The sequence below is a fragment of the Aristolochia californica genome, unplaced genomic scaffold, assembly GCF_029961685.1.
Source record: "Aristolochia californica isolate CCGP_79_NKW_82.1479 unplaced genomic scaffold, dmAriCali1.0.hap1 SCAF_10, whole genome shotgun sequence".
Taxonomy (NCBI): Eukaryota; Viridiplantae; Streptophyta; class Magnoliopsida; order Piperales; family Aristolochiaceae; genus Aristolochia; species Aristolochia californica.
Genome location: NW_027181771.1, coordinates 2,527,470 through 2,544,462, shown reverse-complemented (window position 1 = coordinate 2,544,462; position 16,993 = coordinate 2,527,470). Strand labels below are relative to the sequence as shown.

The 16,993-nt window shown below is 38.9% G+C and overlaps 1 protein-coding gene across 1 annotated transcript; it reads right to left on the bottom strand.

The window, feature by feature from the left end:
* Positions 1–1,180: 1,180 nt before the first annotated feature.
* LOC137967214 (E3 ubiquitin-protein ligase UPL5-like) lies at positions 1,181–16,771 on the bottom strand. The gene is made up of 3 exons (XM_068813724.1): positions 14,757–16,771; positions 11,281–11,870; positions 1,181–1,698 (listed from the first exon to the last, which is right to left on the bottom strand). Exons 1-3 carry the CDS (start codon positions 16,537–16,539, stop codon positions 1,435–1,437), a joined length of 2,637 nt encoding a protein of 878 aa, XP_068669825.1. The 5' UTR covers positions 16,540–16,771; the 3' UTR covers positions 1,181–1,434.
* Between the last annotated feature and the right edge of the window lie 222 nt (positions 16,772–16,993).

The following is a 16,993-nucleotide window of genomic DNA, read 5'->3' as shown; positions in this document are numbered from 1 at the left end:
CTTTTTTGGAATTGCGGTAAAGTATGACATTATCTTATCATAGAGGAAGTACATACTTAATTAAATCAAAGAGACAAGTAAATACTTCAATAGACACTCAAATAGACACTAATGTTAAGTTATGTGTTGGTTCGGGACAAAAAGTTTATGTTAGGAACTTTCAAAGGTAAATAGGTAAACATGACATTTCATTTGTTATTAGTATTGTCAATCAATATTTGCATAGACTTCAAGTCTCTCACCGAAAAGCTTTGGAAAGAATATTTAGGTATTTGAAGAAGTCACTTAGATATGGACTTGTGTATAAATGTCATAGTCATGTTGATATCGAGGGTTTTAAAGATGTTGCTTGGGTTGGCTCTTTGGATAAAGAAAGTCCAGTTCACATTATTGGTCTTTAGAAGGTTGTAATCTTATCACTTGGAGAAGTAAAGAAATAAAATATAATTATCAGGTCCAATGCAAAGGTAAAGTACAAAACTATGACATATATAGTCAACAAATTGTTATGGTTGAAATCCTTTCACTCTAAACTTGGGTTTCATAAGAAATTACCTATGAAGCTCCAATGTGACAATCAAGCAATTATTCGTATTGCATCAAATCCAGTTATTTGTGAAAGAATAAAACACATTGAGGCTATCTACCATTTCATTCGGGAAAAATTACTAGCTGATATTATAAGCATGGAAAACGCTTTTCTCAGTCAAGTTGTTGTCATATTTACGAAAGCAATCATATTAGGACTCCTTTAATCTACTTGCTCTAAGCTAGTAGTATTGAACAATTCAATCCAAGAAAAGTTAAAAATGAAAGGGAGGAGGGAGACATTCTCTCTCGCTCTCTTGCTATTCACTTTTCTGAGGAATGAAATAGTGGGTTGGGGTAAGAGTACTTACGTCGGGTTTAAAGCCATTAAAAGAGGTAAGAGTGAACCCACTTCTGAATTTGGGGAAAAGACTGAAACATGTCAAAAAATAAAAAATAAAAAAATGCATGGTTAGGAGAAGAATACGATTTTGGAACAGATCTATCGGGCTTTGTCTTCACTTTGAGTCATGCCCGACTCTTCGTCTGTCTTGGTGTCCCCATCCAAACCAAGCCCACAGTCAGCCCTGTTATAACCATGGACAAATATCGAAAACTCTGGAGGCTTTTCAGGTACAAAAAGCACTCTCCCTTGAAGCAGATACGTTCACTAGCAGAAGCACCCGGGAATTGATTCTTTCCCTGCTCATGTATACTATTTACATTGAAACAACCAAAAAGATCTACACAGTAAGACGAACAATCTATAATGTAAAAACACAAAGTGAAAGATGTTTACTTATCCCCGCTAAGACAGTAATGCTAAAAGAAAGTCTAATTCATCTGTACAGAAACTATAATCTTATGTACCCAGATGAAGTCTTCACTTCTCCAGCGTCCTACATCCTACCACATGCCAAAGCTTTGACTGACATGCTCCTGGATAATTATACTGATACGGTCCTGCATAACGGCTAAAGATGGGTACGGAGGCAGACAAAGGCGATAGAAGCAGGTATGCGATGTTGGCAGGCGGTCAGCAGAATCTGCGGCCCTGAAAATGTATAACTTTGAACCTAAGCCACCGAAACCCTCAACAGGTAAATACTTCACTGACGACCAAAAGTAGAGAAGAATCCTTTGCTGCTGCAAGGACATTGCCTCCACAATCTGCAAATTATTCACAAGTTTTTTCAGTTTCCTTGGTTTCTTGAAACCATAAATGAAGCAATGCAAAATACTTGTTATATTGGATTTCTTCTAGATTTCATGATAAATGGGCCTATGTCAACAGAATCCTGATGTTCCTCCTGGTCCATACAAGAAGACAGGCTGAACCTCCTAGTTGGAAGTAACCCAGGATTTTCTTTATTGAAATCCAATTTCTCGAATAAATGATCAAGTACCTATTAAACCAAAGAATTTGGGTACAAAGTAACAAATCACTAAAGACATATTAGTCTGTCTTCAACCAGAACAGTATTGAAGTGAAGCACATTCAATGGGTTAAAATATAGTTCTAACAAAAAATTAAGTGTTCCTTGAAACCATGACAGAGAGAGAGAACTGCTATATTTCTAGACATTAAGGTCTATTGCAACTGCAACAAACAGAACCCAGCAAACTGACAGCCAGTTTTTTCTTTCATTAATCAAGTGCCATGACTTCTATAACACCTTCCACAAAAAAATTGTAAAAGTTCATTTCACTGAAAAGTTTCAAAAGAAAAAAAAAAAACTTGCTCTCAGAAGATACACTCATAGCAAAATTTATTTCTGCAAGCATCTGACTTGTCAGTGAATATTCCAGTATATAATAAACTATAGAAATAAAACAAACAAGAACAACACTTAAACCTCAGTTTATGTAATTCTAAGTTACATTTAATATAACATCGAAATCTTGAGAAACTTTGAATAGAAGCTGACAGATAATGGTAAAATATTAGGTAAGAATTGATACTCATAAATAATGGAAACAATTGTGTGGTGTTCCTGCTAAAACTAGTCTATATCAATTTACATATCATATAAGAATAAAAATGTGTTAACCATAGCAATGCCAGGCAATACTTTGCAGAAGAAAGAATAAACAATTAAGATGCTGTCTATAAAGGATTTTGATGTCATCAGCATCCTTTCTCACCTCATATCTTGGCTGCCCCCTTCTTTATGTGGTAAGTCTACTAAACATTTTCGGATCCTAATCTTTTGTGGTTTGAGCACTTCAAAAATAAGTTTCTTTTGTTAGCAGAAAGAGTAACACCCAGTCTACTCTAGCAGGTCTGGCTATATACTCTTTCCATGGCCTGATTTTCATGACAAAGATCAGAAGAAAAGCATAAAATAAGTTTAAGTAGAAGTATGTTTCCAAAGAAACATAGGGCTTTGGGGCATCCAAAGAAGTATGCTTCCTTGCTTGTCATCTCACACTTGTAACGCAGCCCTTGGTGATCTGACTACTCTCTATGTATTATTTCATGCCTAACCCAATGTGTCTTCTCAAATTGAAGCCAGTTAAAAAGGACAGCTCCAGGGTCATTTAGGTCACTTTCCATTCCTATAATTTTGTCCCTCTTAGTTTACTTTATTCCTTAAAGTTGGTGGAGTCTGTAATTTCATTTTATTTCTTGTTATTATGATGGTATATAACTTGTGGGAATAGCAGAATATGATCATTTTTGTTAAAAGATACCGATGTGTGTAGGGTGGTATTACAGTCAATAGGACAACTCTTCCATACGAGGTGGTATGACTTTGTAATTATACAAACTGATATATGTCCTTCTATGTCTTTTTTTCCCTTAATAGGCATAGTCCTAAGGGTATTATTGACATTGTAAACATCTCTCTACAACTACAAATACTGCCCAAAGGCATAGGGACGAACATCAAGCTCTACCCTCTTGAGCCTCATTCCCTCTTGGAATGTATCCCTTCTCCTCTCTCTCTCTCTCTCAAAAGCTAGAGTTTCCTCTTTTCTCTCCTCTTCTCCTCTCGTTACCTTTTCTCCATCCCTTGAGTTTTCTTGTGTTTATGTGAAGGCCCTAGAAATCAACATATATCAAAGCCGGTAAAGATTTGACATGGAAAAGGAGAAGGAAAATAGGGAAGAAAGGGAGGAAGAAGAAGAAAAAGAAAAAGAAAAAAATGAGGTTTTTTTTGTTTTTTCCTTTAGTCTTATTCATTCCTATTCATTCCCAATTCCTGAGTTTTCATTGGAGTCTTTTTTGTTTTTTCCTTTAGTCTTATTCATTCCCAATTCCTGAGTTTTCATTGGATTTTGCACTCTCTTACCATATAGAAAATTATATATTTTCAAAAAGATCTTTCGATTTAATTTCCAACACAAAAAAGAATTTTTGCAATTAAAGTTTTCAACAAAGAGAAATCGATATCTGAAGCAGCAAAAAAAACCCTCAACTTTCTAAAGGGTTTGTACCAACATGACTGAGAATTTATATAGATAATTCTATCTCAAAAGAAAGCTCTGTGAGTCTACTTTCTATCCCAATAAACCATTTATCAATCCAATCTTTTTAGATAGAGAGATATCCACACTGGAAGAATCAATGGTCATTATAGTAGCCTGTTGCATGCGAAAATCTGAATTTAAACCATTTTTGTGCTTCACTTTTTGAGTTGCTAATCTTGGTTAATATTACAATGTGAGACCCACCATGGTTGCATGAGCTGGTGGGACCCACCATGAGGACGTGGGATGCCAAGAAGAGTCCTCACCCAAGCTGGCACGAGTTAGGAGATAAGAAGCACAAGTTGGAATAAGTTAGAAGATCAAGTGGGACCCACAAAGATACCATGAGCTGGTAACCTTATCAACATGAGCTCGAAGATCATGTGGGATCCACAAAAATAAGACCACGAGCCAACCTCCTCTCTTATGTCCACGTGATTAAAGAAGAGTGGACCTCGAGTAGATTGTGTTATCTTTTCATGATAGGCTTATCTTAGAGAGTTAGAGTTGGAATGTAATTAGGAGACTTAAAGTTTAATTATATAAGGACTCTATCAATTCCTCTACTATAAATAGAAGTGTTGTAACTTGAAATTAATCAAGTTCTACAATTCTTTCTTGAGTAAATCTCTCTCTCTTTGCTTGACAAACATCTTGGTTTCTCTTCTCCTCTTCTCTCTACCCGAGAACCTTCTTCCCTTTTTCTTCTTTTTTTTCTCTCTTCCCTTGCTCGGGATATTAGAAAAGGGGTCCTAAATTCAACAGTTAACTTTCCTATTTGCTTTCAAACTCTAGCCAAAATTTTACCAACTAGTATCTTTCCTTCCTTGGGATTTTCCTTTTTTTAATCTCACATTACATTATTTTCCTAAAGAGAAGTCTGTTTTTTTTAAAAGGATGTATATATTAACAAAAAGAATTACAAAGATAAAGAGAAGTCTTTCCCTATATGAATTTAGTTACCCTTTTGACAAAGTTTGAAAATTTTGAATTAGAAAGTCTTGTTTCTTAGTTTAAATTCCAAATATTAATGTCCTACATCTCCCTCATTCCAGAATTTCTCTCTTAAATATTTTCTTCCCAAATTGGTCAAGCTGTGTTAAAAAATAATTGTCTTGTGAGAAGTCTATTTTTAGAAAGTTTTAATTATTATGTTTTATCTCAAAACTTTCTTATTGGAGTTTTTTTAAGTTTCCTCAATCATCATCTTCATAAAAGAATTATTTTTTTATCTCCCTCTTGAATCAAACCTGGTCACTTTTTATTCATCTATTGGTCTAAAAATGCCTCCTTACTTGGAAGTATGAAGAACAATATTGTGCACCTCCTTTGGTTTGAAGTATGAGAGTTGTTATCTTTTTATTCACACTCTTAATTCCTCAAAGTAATTTATTCAATTTGTGTTTTTTAAAATCGCTTCAGAGCAATGCTTATAGATCCACTACTTGCAAAGATCAGGAGTGCACACAACATCCAACTTAATTCAATTCTTTTTTTATCGAAGTGTATACCCAATTGGTATTTTGAGCTACCCTTAAAAAGTGAGTAGACACTTTTCATTGTCCTAAAATGGGTAAAACCGCATTTAAATTTCAGCGGCAATTCCATACTAGAGTTGGATTTTGTCATTGGGCTAGGGGTGATTATTCTTCTGTCCCTATTATTTCGTGCAAGTTGAGTCTTTTGGTAAAGAACAAAGAGATCTCCAGCTTGAAGGGAAAAAGTAGAAGAAGTACAAGAAAGAGGTAACCAACAATGAAGAATTTCACATGTTGTGGTAATCAAATTTTATGTGACTAGAATATCCAAGGAGGAGAATAAAATAAGAATAAAATGAATACTACAAGCAACACAAGTTTCTTGACCAAGACAATTAACAAAGTTATAATACCAACTTGAGGGGGAGTGTTAAAAGACATCCACATGTGTAGAGTGACATTATGGTAAATAGGACAACTCTTCAATAAGAAGTGGCATGGTCTTTTTTCCCTTAAGAGGTGTAGTCGTATGGGTATTATTGATATTGTAATAGGCATAGGGTCGAACATCAAGCTCTAACCTCTTGAGCCTCATTCCCTTTGAGAATTCATCCCTTCTCTCTGGCCAGCCATTTTCTCACTATATTGGTGGGCATGACAAACAAACCAATAGAGAATAGGTCTACATGGGCTTTTTTTTTTTTTTTTTTGGAAATGATACATGGGCTTTCTTAATTATTTCATTCTATTCCCATAAGAGCATTTAGGTACAAAAACCACCCATCCCTCCTCACTAACATCTCACATTCATTTGGTGTGCCATGACCATTGATTAGCTCAACATGAGGGTCTATGCCTTCCTGTCCCACTCTCTGGCCATATCATTTATGCTCCTCCCACCTTCAGCAAGTCCTTATCGTTTTTTAGAAAGGCAAGATTTATATCAACCTTGAGAGCAAAAAAATTACAGCAAAGAAGGGGGATCCCTAACAATGAGGGATTGGGGGGAAACCCTCCTCTAGCAAGAGAGTCACCCAAGGAATTGGTTTCTCTAGGAACACGACTCCAGGTACAAACAATATAATTGGCTAGATAAAAAATTTCAATGTAGCAGGACCAATGATGCCATGGAGGCTCCGTCATCTTGAGCAGCAATCAATCACACGGTTTGAGTCACCTTCGACATGAAGAGGACCTTGGAATTTGTCTTCAAAGACCAAGAGACCATGCCGGAGAGCCTGCAGCTCAGCAGAAATGGAGTCAGCAACCCCGAGGGGGCAGCTTCAGCAAATTCATGGCCCAGTATTTTTCTTTTGAGCCTCCTCGCTTAAGAAATCTTTTAGGCATATTTTAGTTGCTGCTATCTCCTGTTCAATTTGGAAGGGAAGAAATGATAAAACTTCTCAAAAAAGTAGCTTTGACTGTGGAGGTGCTTGAAAGCATCATTCCTTTCATCCTCTTTTGGACAAACCTTCTGGATTATTTCAGCGTGCATTTTGTTTCTATTCTCTGTCAAATTTGGAATCCATTGCAGAGGTATCCCCCTCCTGGGTCAGCACATTGTTAATTAGAGTCCTCAGCGCTCCCTAAACCTAAATGTTGAAACTACTTTTCAGAATAATACAGGGCCAACTGGTTGAGGCAAAATCATTAAAAAATGTGAGAAGTGTGTTTTGTAATCTTGTTTAAGTCCCCTTAGCAGCATCCAGGGCCAAGTTGGCTTGTCAACCTTCATCATCAAGAAAACATCTTCGTAAGTGGACTCTTCAGTCTATGGCAGAAGAACTCTTTCCCTCTTGGGCTGAATATCCCCTTCACCATCCTTTGTTGTAATTCTTAATAATTTAATGGAAAGGCAGCATACAATCTCTAAAGAAAAAAAAGACAACTATTTCCTACCTGGTAGGGTGCTCGCCTATTTCCTACATGGGTATTCATCTGTTTTATGGTAGAATAATTCCAGCTTTGGGAGCCGGTTGTGAAAAAGCTAGCTAGCAGACTCTCAATATGAAAAAGAAAATTCTTATCACTTACCAGAAGTCTTACAGTCTTGAAATCTTCTCTGGTTGGCATCCCAAGGTTCCTCCTTTCCATCCTCCATCATTTGGCATGTGTGGCACACAAAACTGAAGCTATTCAGAGGTTTCTGCAGAATGGAGCTACCGATAAGTTCGTGTACCATTGGTGAATTAGGGGGAAGTTTGAATACCCAAGGGAAGATGGGGGCTAGGCACTAAAAAAATCAAAAGCCTTAAATGATGCATTCTTTATGAAGTGGATTTGGAAATTTGGGGAAGAGAGCTCCAGCCTCTGGAGACGAAATATTTGTGCCAAATACAAAACTCAGATTGATCTTCTTACTCCTACTGCTACTGGACTCCAATAGCGAGGTAATAAAAATAAAGGAAAGAAATGGGAATAAAGATAAATGAAAGAAAGTTCCAACAGCGAGGTGCTGTCGAGTGACCCCCTCCCTAGCCAGAATATCTGCCACTCCACTGATGCCTCTAAGGACATGCTGCAACAAATGTGTTTGGAGCAAGCAATGTCCTCAATTTCATTGCAATACTCCAAAAGAAAGTCTTGCAGGGAGGCTTTTGCCCCACGCCCAAGATATGACTACAGTTGAGTCTCCTTCAACAACGAGGGGGGTCGTGAATCTCTGAAAATACAATCTTAGCTCCTGCAGGAGAGCCCCGTGCTCTGCTACCGTGGACTCAGTATGCCCAAAGGGCACAGAAAACAAGAAGAACCACACCATGCGAGTCCCTAACACGCACCTCCACCGACCGTGGGACCAAGATTCCATCACGAACTGCAGTCAAAGTTAAGTTTCAACCAATTCTTTGAAGGAGCCATGCAATCTACTGAACTATGCAACATGGGACTGAGTGAACGATTGATCACCAATTCCTTCTAATGAGTAAGCTAGGCAGGTAGGAAGTATCATTTACTTTGCTCGACTAGAAAAAGTTGCAACGTCTTCTCAATTACTTCTTCTAAGGATGTATCTTTGCCCTCAAACACCTTTTACTGTGCTCATTCCAAATATTTCATGCTATCACAGCTGTGGTGAAGCCCTCAAAGTTTTTCCCCTTCTTGCCCCAAGGAATGGATGGCAAGAGAAGGGTGAGGGATTGTGGAAGACAAGATTATAGACCAAACTGGAGGGCAAATGAAGTCCAAACTTGATGAGAGATTGGGCAATGGAGGTGTTCTATAGTTTCTGGTGGCTACTTTAGGGCTTGGAAGTTGGGTTCTCCAAGGTTCTCCCCAGTTCGGAGAGCTGGTCCATAGTGAGGATCTTGCTTTTCATGGCAAGTGAGTCAAAATTTTCCAAAGGGCTTTCCCTAATGGAGGTGCCTCTACACTGTCTCCATACAAGAATGAGTAGTTGGAGGTCACCGTGAAGGTGCCCGAGGGGTCACAATTCCAAACCATGGTGTAGAAGCCCTAATGTCTAATGTATTTGGCTTCAAGAAGGGAAAGGACAATCAAAACTTCACAAGATTCCTCATCTGAAAGGGCTCTCCAGGGAAGGTTCCAATAACAACCATCAGGATGTTTTGAGTATGAATCCTTTACAGACACGATCGGGTTGATAGCCACTCTATAGGCCATAGAGAAGACAGAGGCAAGGCAAGCCTCCCCTGGCCAGATGTTGTGCCAAAAGGAAGTTCCCTCACCACACTTCACATGTAAGGAGCCAGAGGGAATCACCGTAGTTGTATTTTTCTAAATTATACTTTTCCACATACAGTCTCTCTCATTACCAAACTTCCATAACAATTTGGATAAGAGAGCCGAGCACATAACACAGATACTCCTGACGTTGAGACCACCCAATAACTTGGGTTTGCAAACCCCATCCCAATTGATGAGATGGTACTTGAAATCACTTGAGGCACCCCAACCAAAGAAATCTTCTTTCAATAGCCTCAATGTGAGTGGCGATAGATGCAAGACACTTGATGAAGGAACGATAGTAAGTGGGAAGACCAACCAGCGTGGGTTTGACAAGGATGGATCTCCCAACCAAATAGAGGAGGTTCCTTTGCCACTTGGGAAGGCGACACTTAAAACTGTTCAAGGATTGGAGAGAGAGCCTTTCCTGGTCTCCCTAGAAACAATGGCAGGCCCAAGTAGGTCGATGGGAGAGAGCCAATTGACACCCAAGAAAATTAGCCAGAAGTTTCCGTGCAATCAAGGTTGATGTCAATGAGAGCGGATTTGACCAATTCACCCTTGACCAAAGATAAGCTCAAATATTGTCAAGAGAACATAAATGGAATTTCTTATCAGCAAGCTGGAAGGGCTTTATACTTGAATGAAGGGGAATAACCAACTTATTTGGACAAATGATACTTCTGGATTAATTTCAAATGCTTCCAGCTACAAGTTGACGGTCTTGGAGCCTTTGGGGATCTCTAATCAGCCTTCAATTGTTTGGAAGGTCAATGCTCGCCCTTAGTAAAAATTTCCATATGATGCCTTTTGAAGAGGAAAATCCTCACTTGTTACCAGGCCTTGGCACTTCCTTTTTGGGAGCTGTCTTTCATTTCTTCTGTTTTTTGTACTCGATGTGCCTGTCTCTCTCTCATCAGGAGCTCTTTTAACAGAATCCTTGTTCTCATTGTTACACAAATAAAACATAAGTTGGGAATTCTCCGGTGACACATGACCATAGTGACAGTGCCTTGGTGCCTCTTGCTGGAACGAGTATACCTTTACTGCCAAAGCATGATCAATTGGAGGTGTATTTGAGAAAACAGAGCACATAATTTTGCAATGGACAAAAAAATTCCACAATTTCGATGGGTGGCCTGCTGCCAGCATCCAGGAAAACTGGCAAGTTGTTGCTTCTTGCTTTTCTCACAAGCCTGTGAACTTCATGACTTGGGCTCCTCCCCAGGTGGATGTTTTAAAGTTTAACTTCAAAGGGAGCTTGCTTGGGAACCTAGGCCCCTCTAGGTATGGTTGAGTGATTAGGGATTATGACAGTTGCATCACCCTATCTTTCTCTAGTCCCTCAGACAGATTGGACCATACTACTGCTGAGACACAAGGCTACTTGATTGGTCTGAGAATTTATCAAAGGCACTTCTTGGACCTGATAATCATGGAGGGGACGACATTTCATGGGAAAACTGTGAAAGCAAATGTGGTAGAAGATATGATCAACAATTTATCCAGATAGAAGACATTGCAGCCTATGTTCAGATCAGAGGGCTCGCATGCCCTGTGAGGCAAATTCTGCAGGAGACCATTTCGCAAGAATGGGCAACTGTCAGAAAGATTTATTCATTGAATTTATGGAACTTAGCAGAATTAAAGGTATTTCTGCTTTTGCTGACTTAGCTTGGGACTCCTTGACCTTGCTGCTTGTATCATTTTCTTTTTATTAAAATTTCCACCTTTCCAAAAAAAGGCCACCATATCTAAAACCTACATAGTACAATAATATTTAGTCCAGGACAACAATACTAGGTTCCTCGATGAAGCTTGAGACAAACAGCACGCAAGAACCTCTTCATAAATGGACTAAAGTTCCTTCAACAGTTTAAATCTAGAAACATTAAAAAATAAATATGTGCAAAAATGACTATTTTAGATAAGAATCTGATTTTTTTTTTTAAAAAAGTGACCAGAACATCAAATATCATAGACAAGGTAACTGCAATATCATCTCTTTAAAAAACTAAAAAAAGATAATTGCATTATCAGAGCTATGATGCATAAAAGCAAGATCCTATCACTGAGCATCCAAAAAGAAAATTCTAAAAAGCTAAAGAAGCTGTACCTGCCAAAACCAGCATATATGAAGATCATTTTGCTGATAGCCATTATACTCAGTATGTTCTTTCCAGTCCCCGATGTTAAAAGCATCATCACTTCCATATAGCATTTGATCAAGATCCTTGAGATCCAAACTTGCAAAAAAGAATTTCTGAAAGCTTGAATTGGAAAGAATATCACCAAAACCTTGGCAAAAACGAGTAATCTGTTCAGAGGCAGATGTGGCAAACCGATGCCGAATAAGAAGATTCACATATTCTTGTCTGTTCCGACTATCCACATTAATGCTTTTGCCCCCAGGGCAAAGTTCCACAACCCTACGGGACCCAACTTCTTCAATTTCTCTCACAAATGTAAGTCCTAGAGCATCTGAATCAACTAGATCTGCATCTAACTCCAGAAGTTTTCTACAGCTCTTATACAAACATGGGTCCGCTTCCTGTATGTCTTCCAAGGAGATGGATTTCCCTCCTAATTGTAAGAAAAAAGCGCGATCAAATGCAACGCCTACTTGTATTTTATGCAGTAGTGCCAAACCAATCAGGCGACCACAGAAGACAAAGTATTCAAGGTGCAAGGGGTCCACTCCTGACGCTGAAACAACATCAAAAGTGTTACTTGTGTATTCACAAAAATAATAAGTTTCTTTCATTTCTATAAGAACATTTCCATATCTAGGATCTTCTTGACAATGAAGACCCCTACATGCATAAATGGGACCAAAGATAAACCCCAATGAACCCCATACAGTAAAAGAAACTGAGACTATTTCACATAATTATCTTACAGAACAATCTTCCAAGAAAACATAAGAAAGGACTCTGTAGCATGTGATGACTAAACTCACTCCATAGCAATGAAAAAGGTCAATGAACAGTACGTCTGATTTTTTCTTTTTCTGAATATTTATTACACATGCACACCCCCTCTTATCCCTCAATAAGACTTGAATTCAAGACCTCACACTAGAAAACTCCGATGTTACCATTGAGCCAAATGCCCAAAACCACTATCTCTGAATGTTTCAACCAGCATAACCTGCCCTCACTAACTATTCATCAGGTGAATAATAGCAAAGAATCTTTTCTTTAAAAAATAATAGTAAAGAATCGATAAGCCATACTCAAAATTCCACCAAACAACCTGCACATAGTTGGCTTTGATGATCCAACCATTTTATAGGAAATTGAAAGATACGCTCAGTAGAATATCATATTAACTTTTCAGAATAATGTGGCAGACATATCGATAGGTTCGAAACAGTTATATATGAATTACTCTATACCACAGCCAAGCACCACATACAAAAATAGGCAGAGATTTGTAATGAGTTTCACACTACAGGGTTTGGTAAACCAACCAATCTAAGCAACATGAGTAATGAACTTGCAAGATTATTAAGTAGCTGAACTGAAGGCCATTCTCGAAGTCTTTCTATTAACCATAGTATTAGCTGGTTAGTCCTAAATAAAGTCAGTATATAAATTGGGTGATTAGTTAAATAGTCACATATGAATTAGGCTCACATCTCCATAAGATGTAAATTGCAGTAATACAATGTAACAAATTGTTACAAAACTTTTAATGACATCCATGTAAAAACCCAGAAAAGCAATAAACAAAATTACCGAGAAAGCACTTAAATTTGTTATAAGTTGTTAGAAATCACCTTTTAAGAGAAAGTGAGTCACTGAATAGTTATTTTTTATTAAGAGCTAAAGTAAAATATTAAAAATCACAGTGACTAAATCAATTAATAAAAAATACAAAAGAGACATCTAGACATAATAAAATTCAAAATATAATAGGACAATTAACAAAAGCACATTAACACTCCTCCCTGACCAAGCTATTACAGCTAGAAACATTTTTTTTTTTTTGAAATGATACAGCTAGAAACATTGAAACTACCAAAAGGGCATGTCCTTTTGATAAGGACTTTCACATAGACTTCGGTTACTGAATTGGCCGGACGTCTGTTAGTGCAATAATATGGTAAACTTAGACATAAACAGCAAAAAAAAAAACCCATTATTTTACAAAGGTTTTGGACAAAATTGGACCCATTTGATATTCGAGAATAGTCATAGATAAATATAATTGGTGATAAGATACGTGGTGGACAGCGGACCTTTTTTTTCAGGTATTTTGAAGAATAGTCTTGGTTATGAAGATCACTAGAGATGAGATGGATGATGGACAGTAGAACTTCCATCCAACTAAAAACTCCTCCATCCTCCATCCTCCATCGTCGTTGTCTAACTTGCTCAGCAAATTGTACAACAAACTTGTACGTCATGTTAACCCCTTCAGTAATTGTACTCCTGCCAACTAATAGAGTCTGAAATCATTTTATTACTTTTTCTATTTTAATAGAACTACCACTTTTTTTTTTTTTTAAAAAAAGAAAGAATTACCACTATTCGGAAATTGTTATGGAGCTTCACCACTTAAAGAGTATGTTATCATGGTGCATCCCAATCATTGACCAAGAACATGTAAGAGAGGATAATATATCCGTTGTTCACATTTATGACAAACTTAAACAGAAGTTTCTCCAACATGTATATGAGAATAAACCTTTTTGTTTGTTTTTTCAGTGATATAAGAAGAAACTTCAAAAGCTTGAAAGAAAAACAAGCGGTAATCTAATGGAAAATAATTCTACATACCTTTTTGTTTGTTTTATCAGTGATATGAGAACAAAGTTCAAGAGTGTCTGAAAGAAAAAACAAGGGGTAATCTAATGGAAAATAGTTCTACATACAGAATAGAGAAGAAGTAGTAGCTGTTGTCTTATTTACAAACAGAGAATTGAATAAATTATGGAGCTGGCTAAACTTCAATAAAAGTAATAAAGTTGGTAGCACATCCATAAGAAACGAAGAGCTTTCGTTGGTCTCGGCAAAGACATGACATCAAGGACAATGGTGTTACCCCTTGATGCAATGATGCCAATTAATAAATTCAATAGTTATTTATATATTACAGATCCTAGGAGCCACCCATAGGTATTCATTTTTTAATTTTCTGTTGCTCGTTTACAAAAGGGATGTTCTGGCAGGTATGTACTCAATTAACAAAGTGCATACTTACTTTTGGAGCATCAGAAGCTCCCGGATTCTTATTCTAGGTAGTTCTCATTCTTATATAAGTCAACCACATCCTATTCAGAATCTAGATATTTAAGAGATACGATCCAATTCGGTTCATTTCTCACAATTGAGTTCTTGAAAGACACAAAGATTAATGATAAGATTTCCGTTGCACGAGGAAAAACATCAGACCAGCTATGGGAATCTAAAATGAGCTGGCAAAACCAATAAAAGTAATCTCACAATCCAAGTCGGTTCATTTGTCACAATTGAGTTCTTGAAAGACACAAAGATTAATGTTACGATTTCTCTAGCACGAAGAAAAACATCACACCAGCTATGGGAAATAAAATTGAACTGGCAAAACCAATAAAAGTAATCTCACCAGGATTAGGAAAAAATCTCCTGCGGTCATTTGGGCATGACAGGAAGAGAGGGTTTTGGGGGTTGAATATTGCCTGACAAACCAAACAAAACCACTCTCGCAGAACACCAGGTCCAGTAGCTTCCTCATTCTTAAACTCCATGAAAAGACCACCATGCAAAGACTCACGCTCAGCCCTGCCAATATACTCAAAAGATTCTGCCAATATCTGATTACGGTCAATAAGCATCTCATGGAGCTCATCATAATCATCTCTTATATCTGGAAACATCATCATTACTAAGTGCCTCCTCGACTCAAAATCAGTCACATCCTTGTATCGAAGAAGCCAAAGATGGTCATCCCTCCGCCTTGTCTGTTTAATCAGGAAATTTATGCCATTCTTCCTCAGACTCAAAACAGACCGAAATCTCTCCTCTTCTCCTTGAAACATTTTTGAAATGCTGTTCAACTCTTTCAATATGATGAGATACTGAGACCAGCTAAACCGGTAGTTCTCACTACCAGCTAACCCATTCACTGCCAAGTATTCCTCCACCTTCTCAAGGCACTTACCAACTTTCATCAAAAGCTGGCTGAAAAGTGTATGAAAGGATACGACCTCGTCTTGATGTGGACTGTCACCCCAACTTGGTCTCACTGCAATGGGAGTCTCCCCACGCAGATGGTCTTCCATGGCGTGACGTAGGGGCCTCACGAATGCAGTAAACTCATTCACTTCTGCAGCTCCTATTGCCGGGAAAGATGAGCAGCTTATCTGAGCATCTAGACCAGCCAAAATCATGAACGCCAACTCATTTATAAACGGATACAATTCCCCAATCATTTCTGAAGCCTTGGCATAGTCAAAGTAGCGAGAGCCGTGGGCAATGCCTATTGTCTCCAATAACGAGCCAAGGGTGCTACGAGATGTCAGATAAAGAGGGCAACCCGGCGCAGCCCTTCTGAGTAATTTGCAGAACTCTAATACGATGAAAGCGCAATGGTTTTGCAATACTTCGGGCAATAAATCAACATTAGGAGACAAAAAGAGACGAATTGAATCTTCTGCGCATTCTCGATTACCTTTATCAGGGGAAAGGAAGAGCATCACCAAAGCAGAGGGAGCACCAGCCAGGTTGAAAACCTGGAGGTGGCCCCAGGTCATATCCAATTCAGTATGTGGAGCCATCCTCAAGAACTCGTTGACGCGGACCTTTACCGAGCGAGAAGGTGAGACGCCGGGGCCCCGGCAGAGGCGGCAAATAGCCGAGACAGTGTCGTTGACAAGCTGCCACGCACGCGGATGCTCCGTAGACCTCATCCGCCCAACCAACTGTAGCCCGGCATCGTTCTGAACTCCGCATTCCGCCAGAGTCTGGTCCCACGAGAGTTGCTTTCCACGATAAATTAGCCTCTGCTCGATGATCGGAATGCCCGTCATCTGCCTGATCCGCTCATGGACCGATTCAATGGTATCATCGCAATTGGCATGTACGACAACAGTATTACCCCCGGAAATCATCCGAACAAAGAAATGAAGGTCGGGAATCGAGTTCGACAAACTGGTCGGCCCGGAGGCCGAAGCTTTACAAGACTGAGCCGACGTATCAGGGTACCCCTGAGACGACACGGCGGCAGCAGCGTCGGGACTATCTTTTCTCATTCTGACTTGAACCAAATGGGAGTCGTCGTCCTCCTCACCAGGCGCATAATCATCGAATTTCCTCTTCGACGGAATACGATCAGGTCGCCAGTCAATCGCGGCCGTCGAACTGAGGGTTACGAATTCTCCAAGAGACATGGCAGCCTACAGAGAGGCCGTCCGAGCCGATAGGTTTCAGGAGCACCAGTCCGGCAGAAAGCTCGGGTCCATGACAATTCTCGAAAACAGAAACACTGGGTAAAAATCCAAAATCGCCAACAGAGAGAGCACGAGGAATCGAAACGGAAGAGACGAATTTAAGGGAAAGAGAACGGAACCAGCTCCCTCTTTTGAGTTACTTTCCCACTCGTCTTTCGGCTGACGAAACCGAGGACAACCTCCTGCGATTTCACGCGAGGTGGAAGAATCCCAGGTCTCATAAAAGGAACGTTTTAACGCCCACGTTTCCGCGGGAGGATTGAGGATAAAATTGTAATATGTTTTCTACCATCTACCCTCGGTTGCCGACCCTGCTCAACCGTGCTCTCTCCGGTCTAGTGCAATTTGTTCAGCCTCTGACCCGGTCGGGTGGCCGATTTTAGGTCTACTGGCT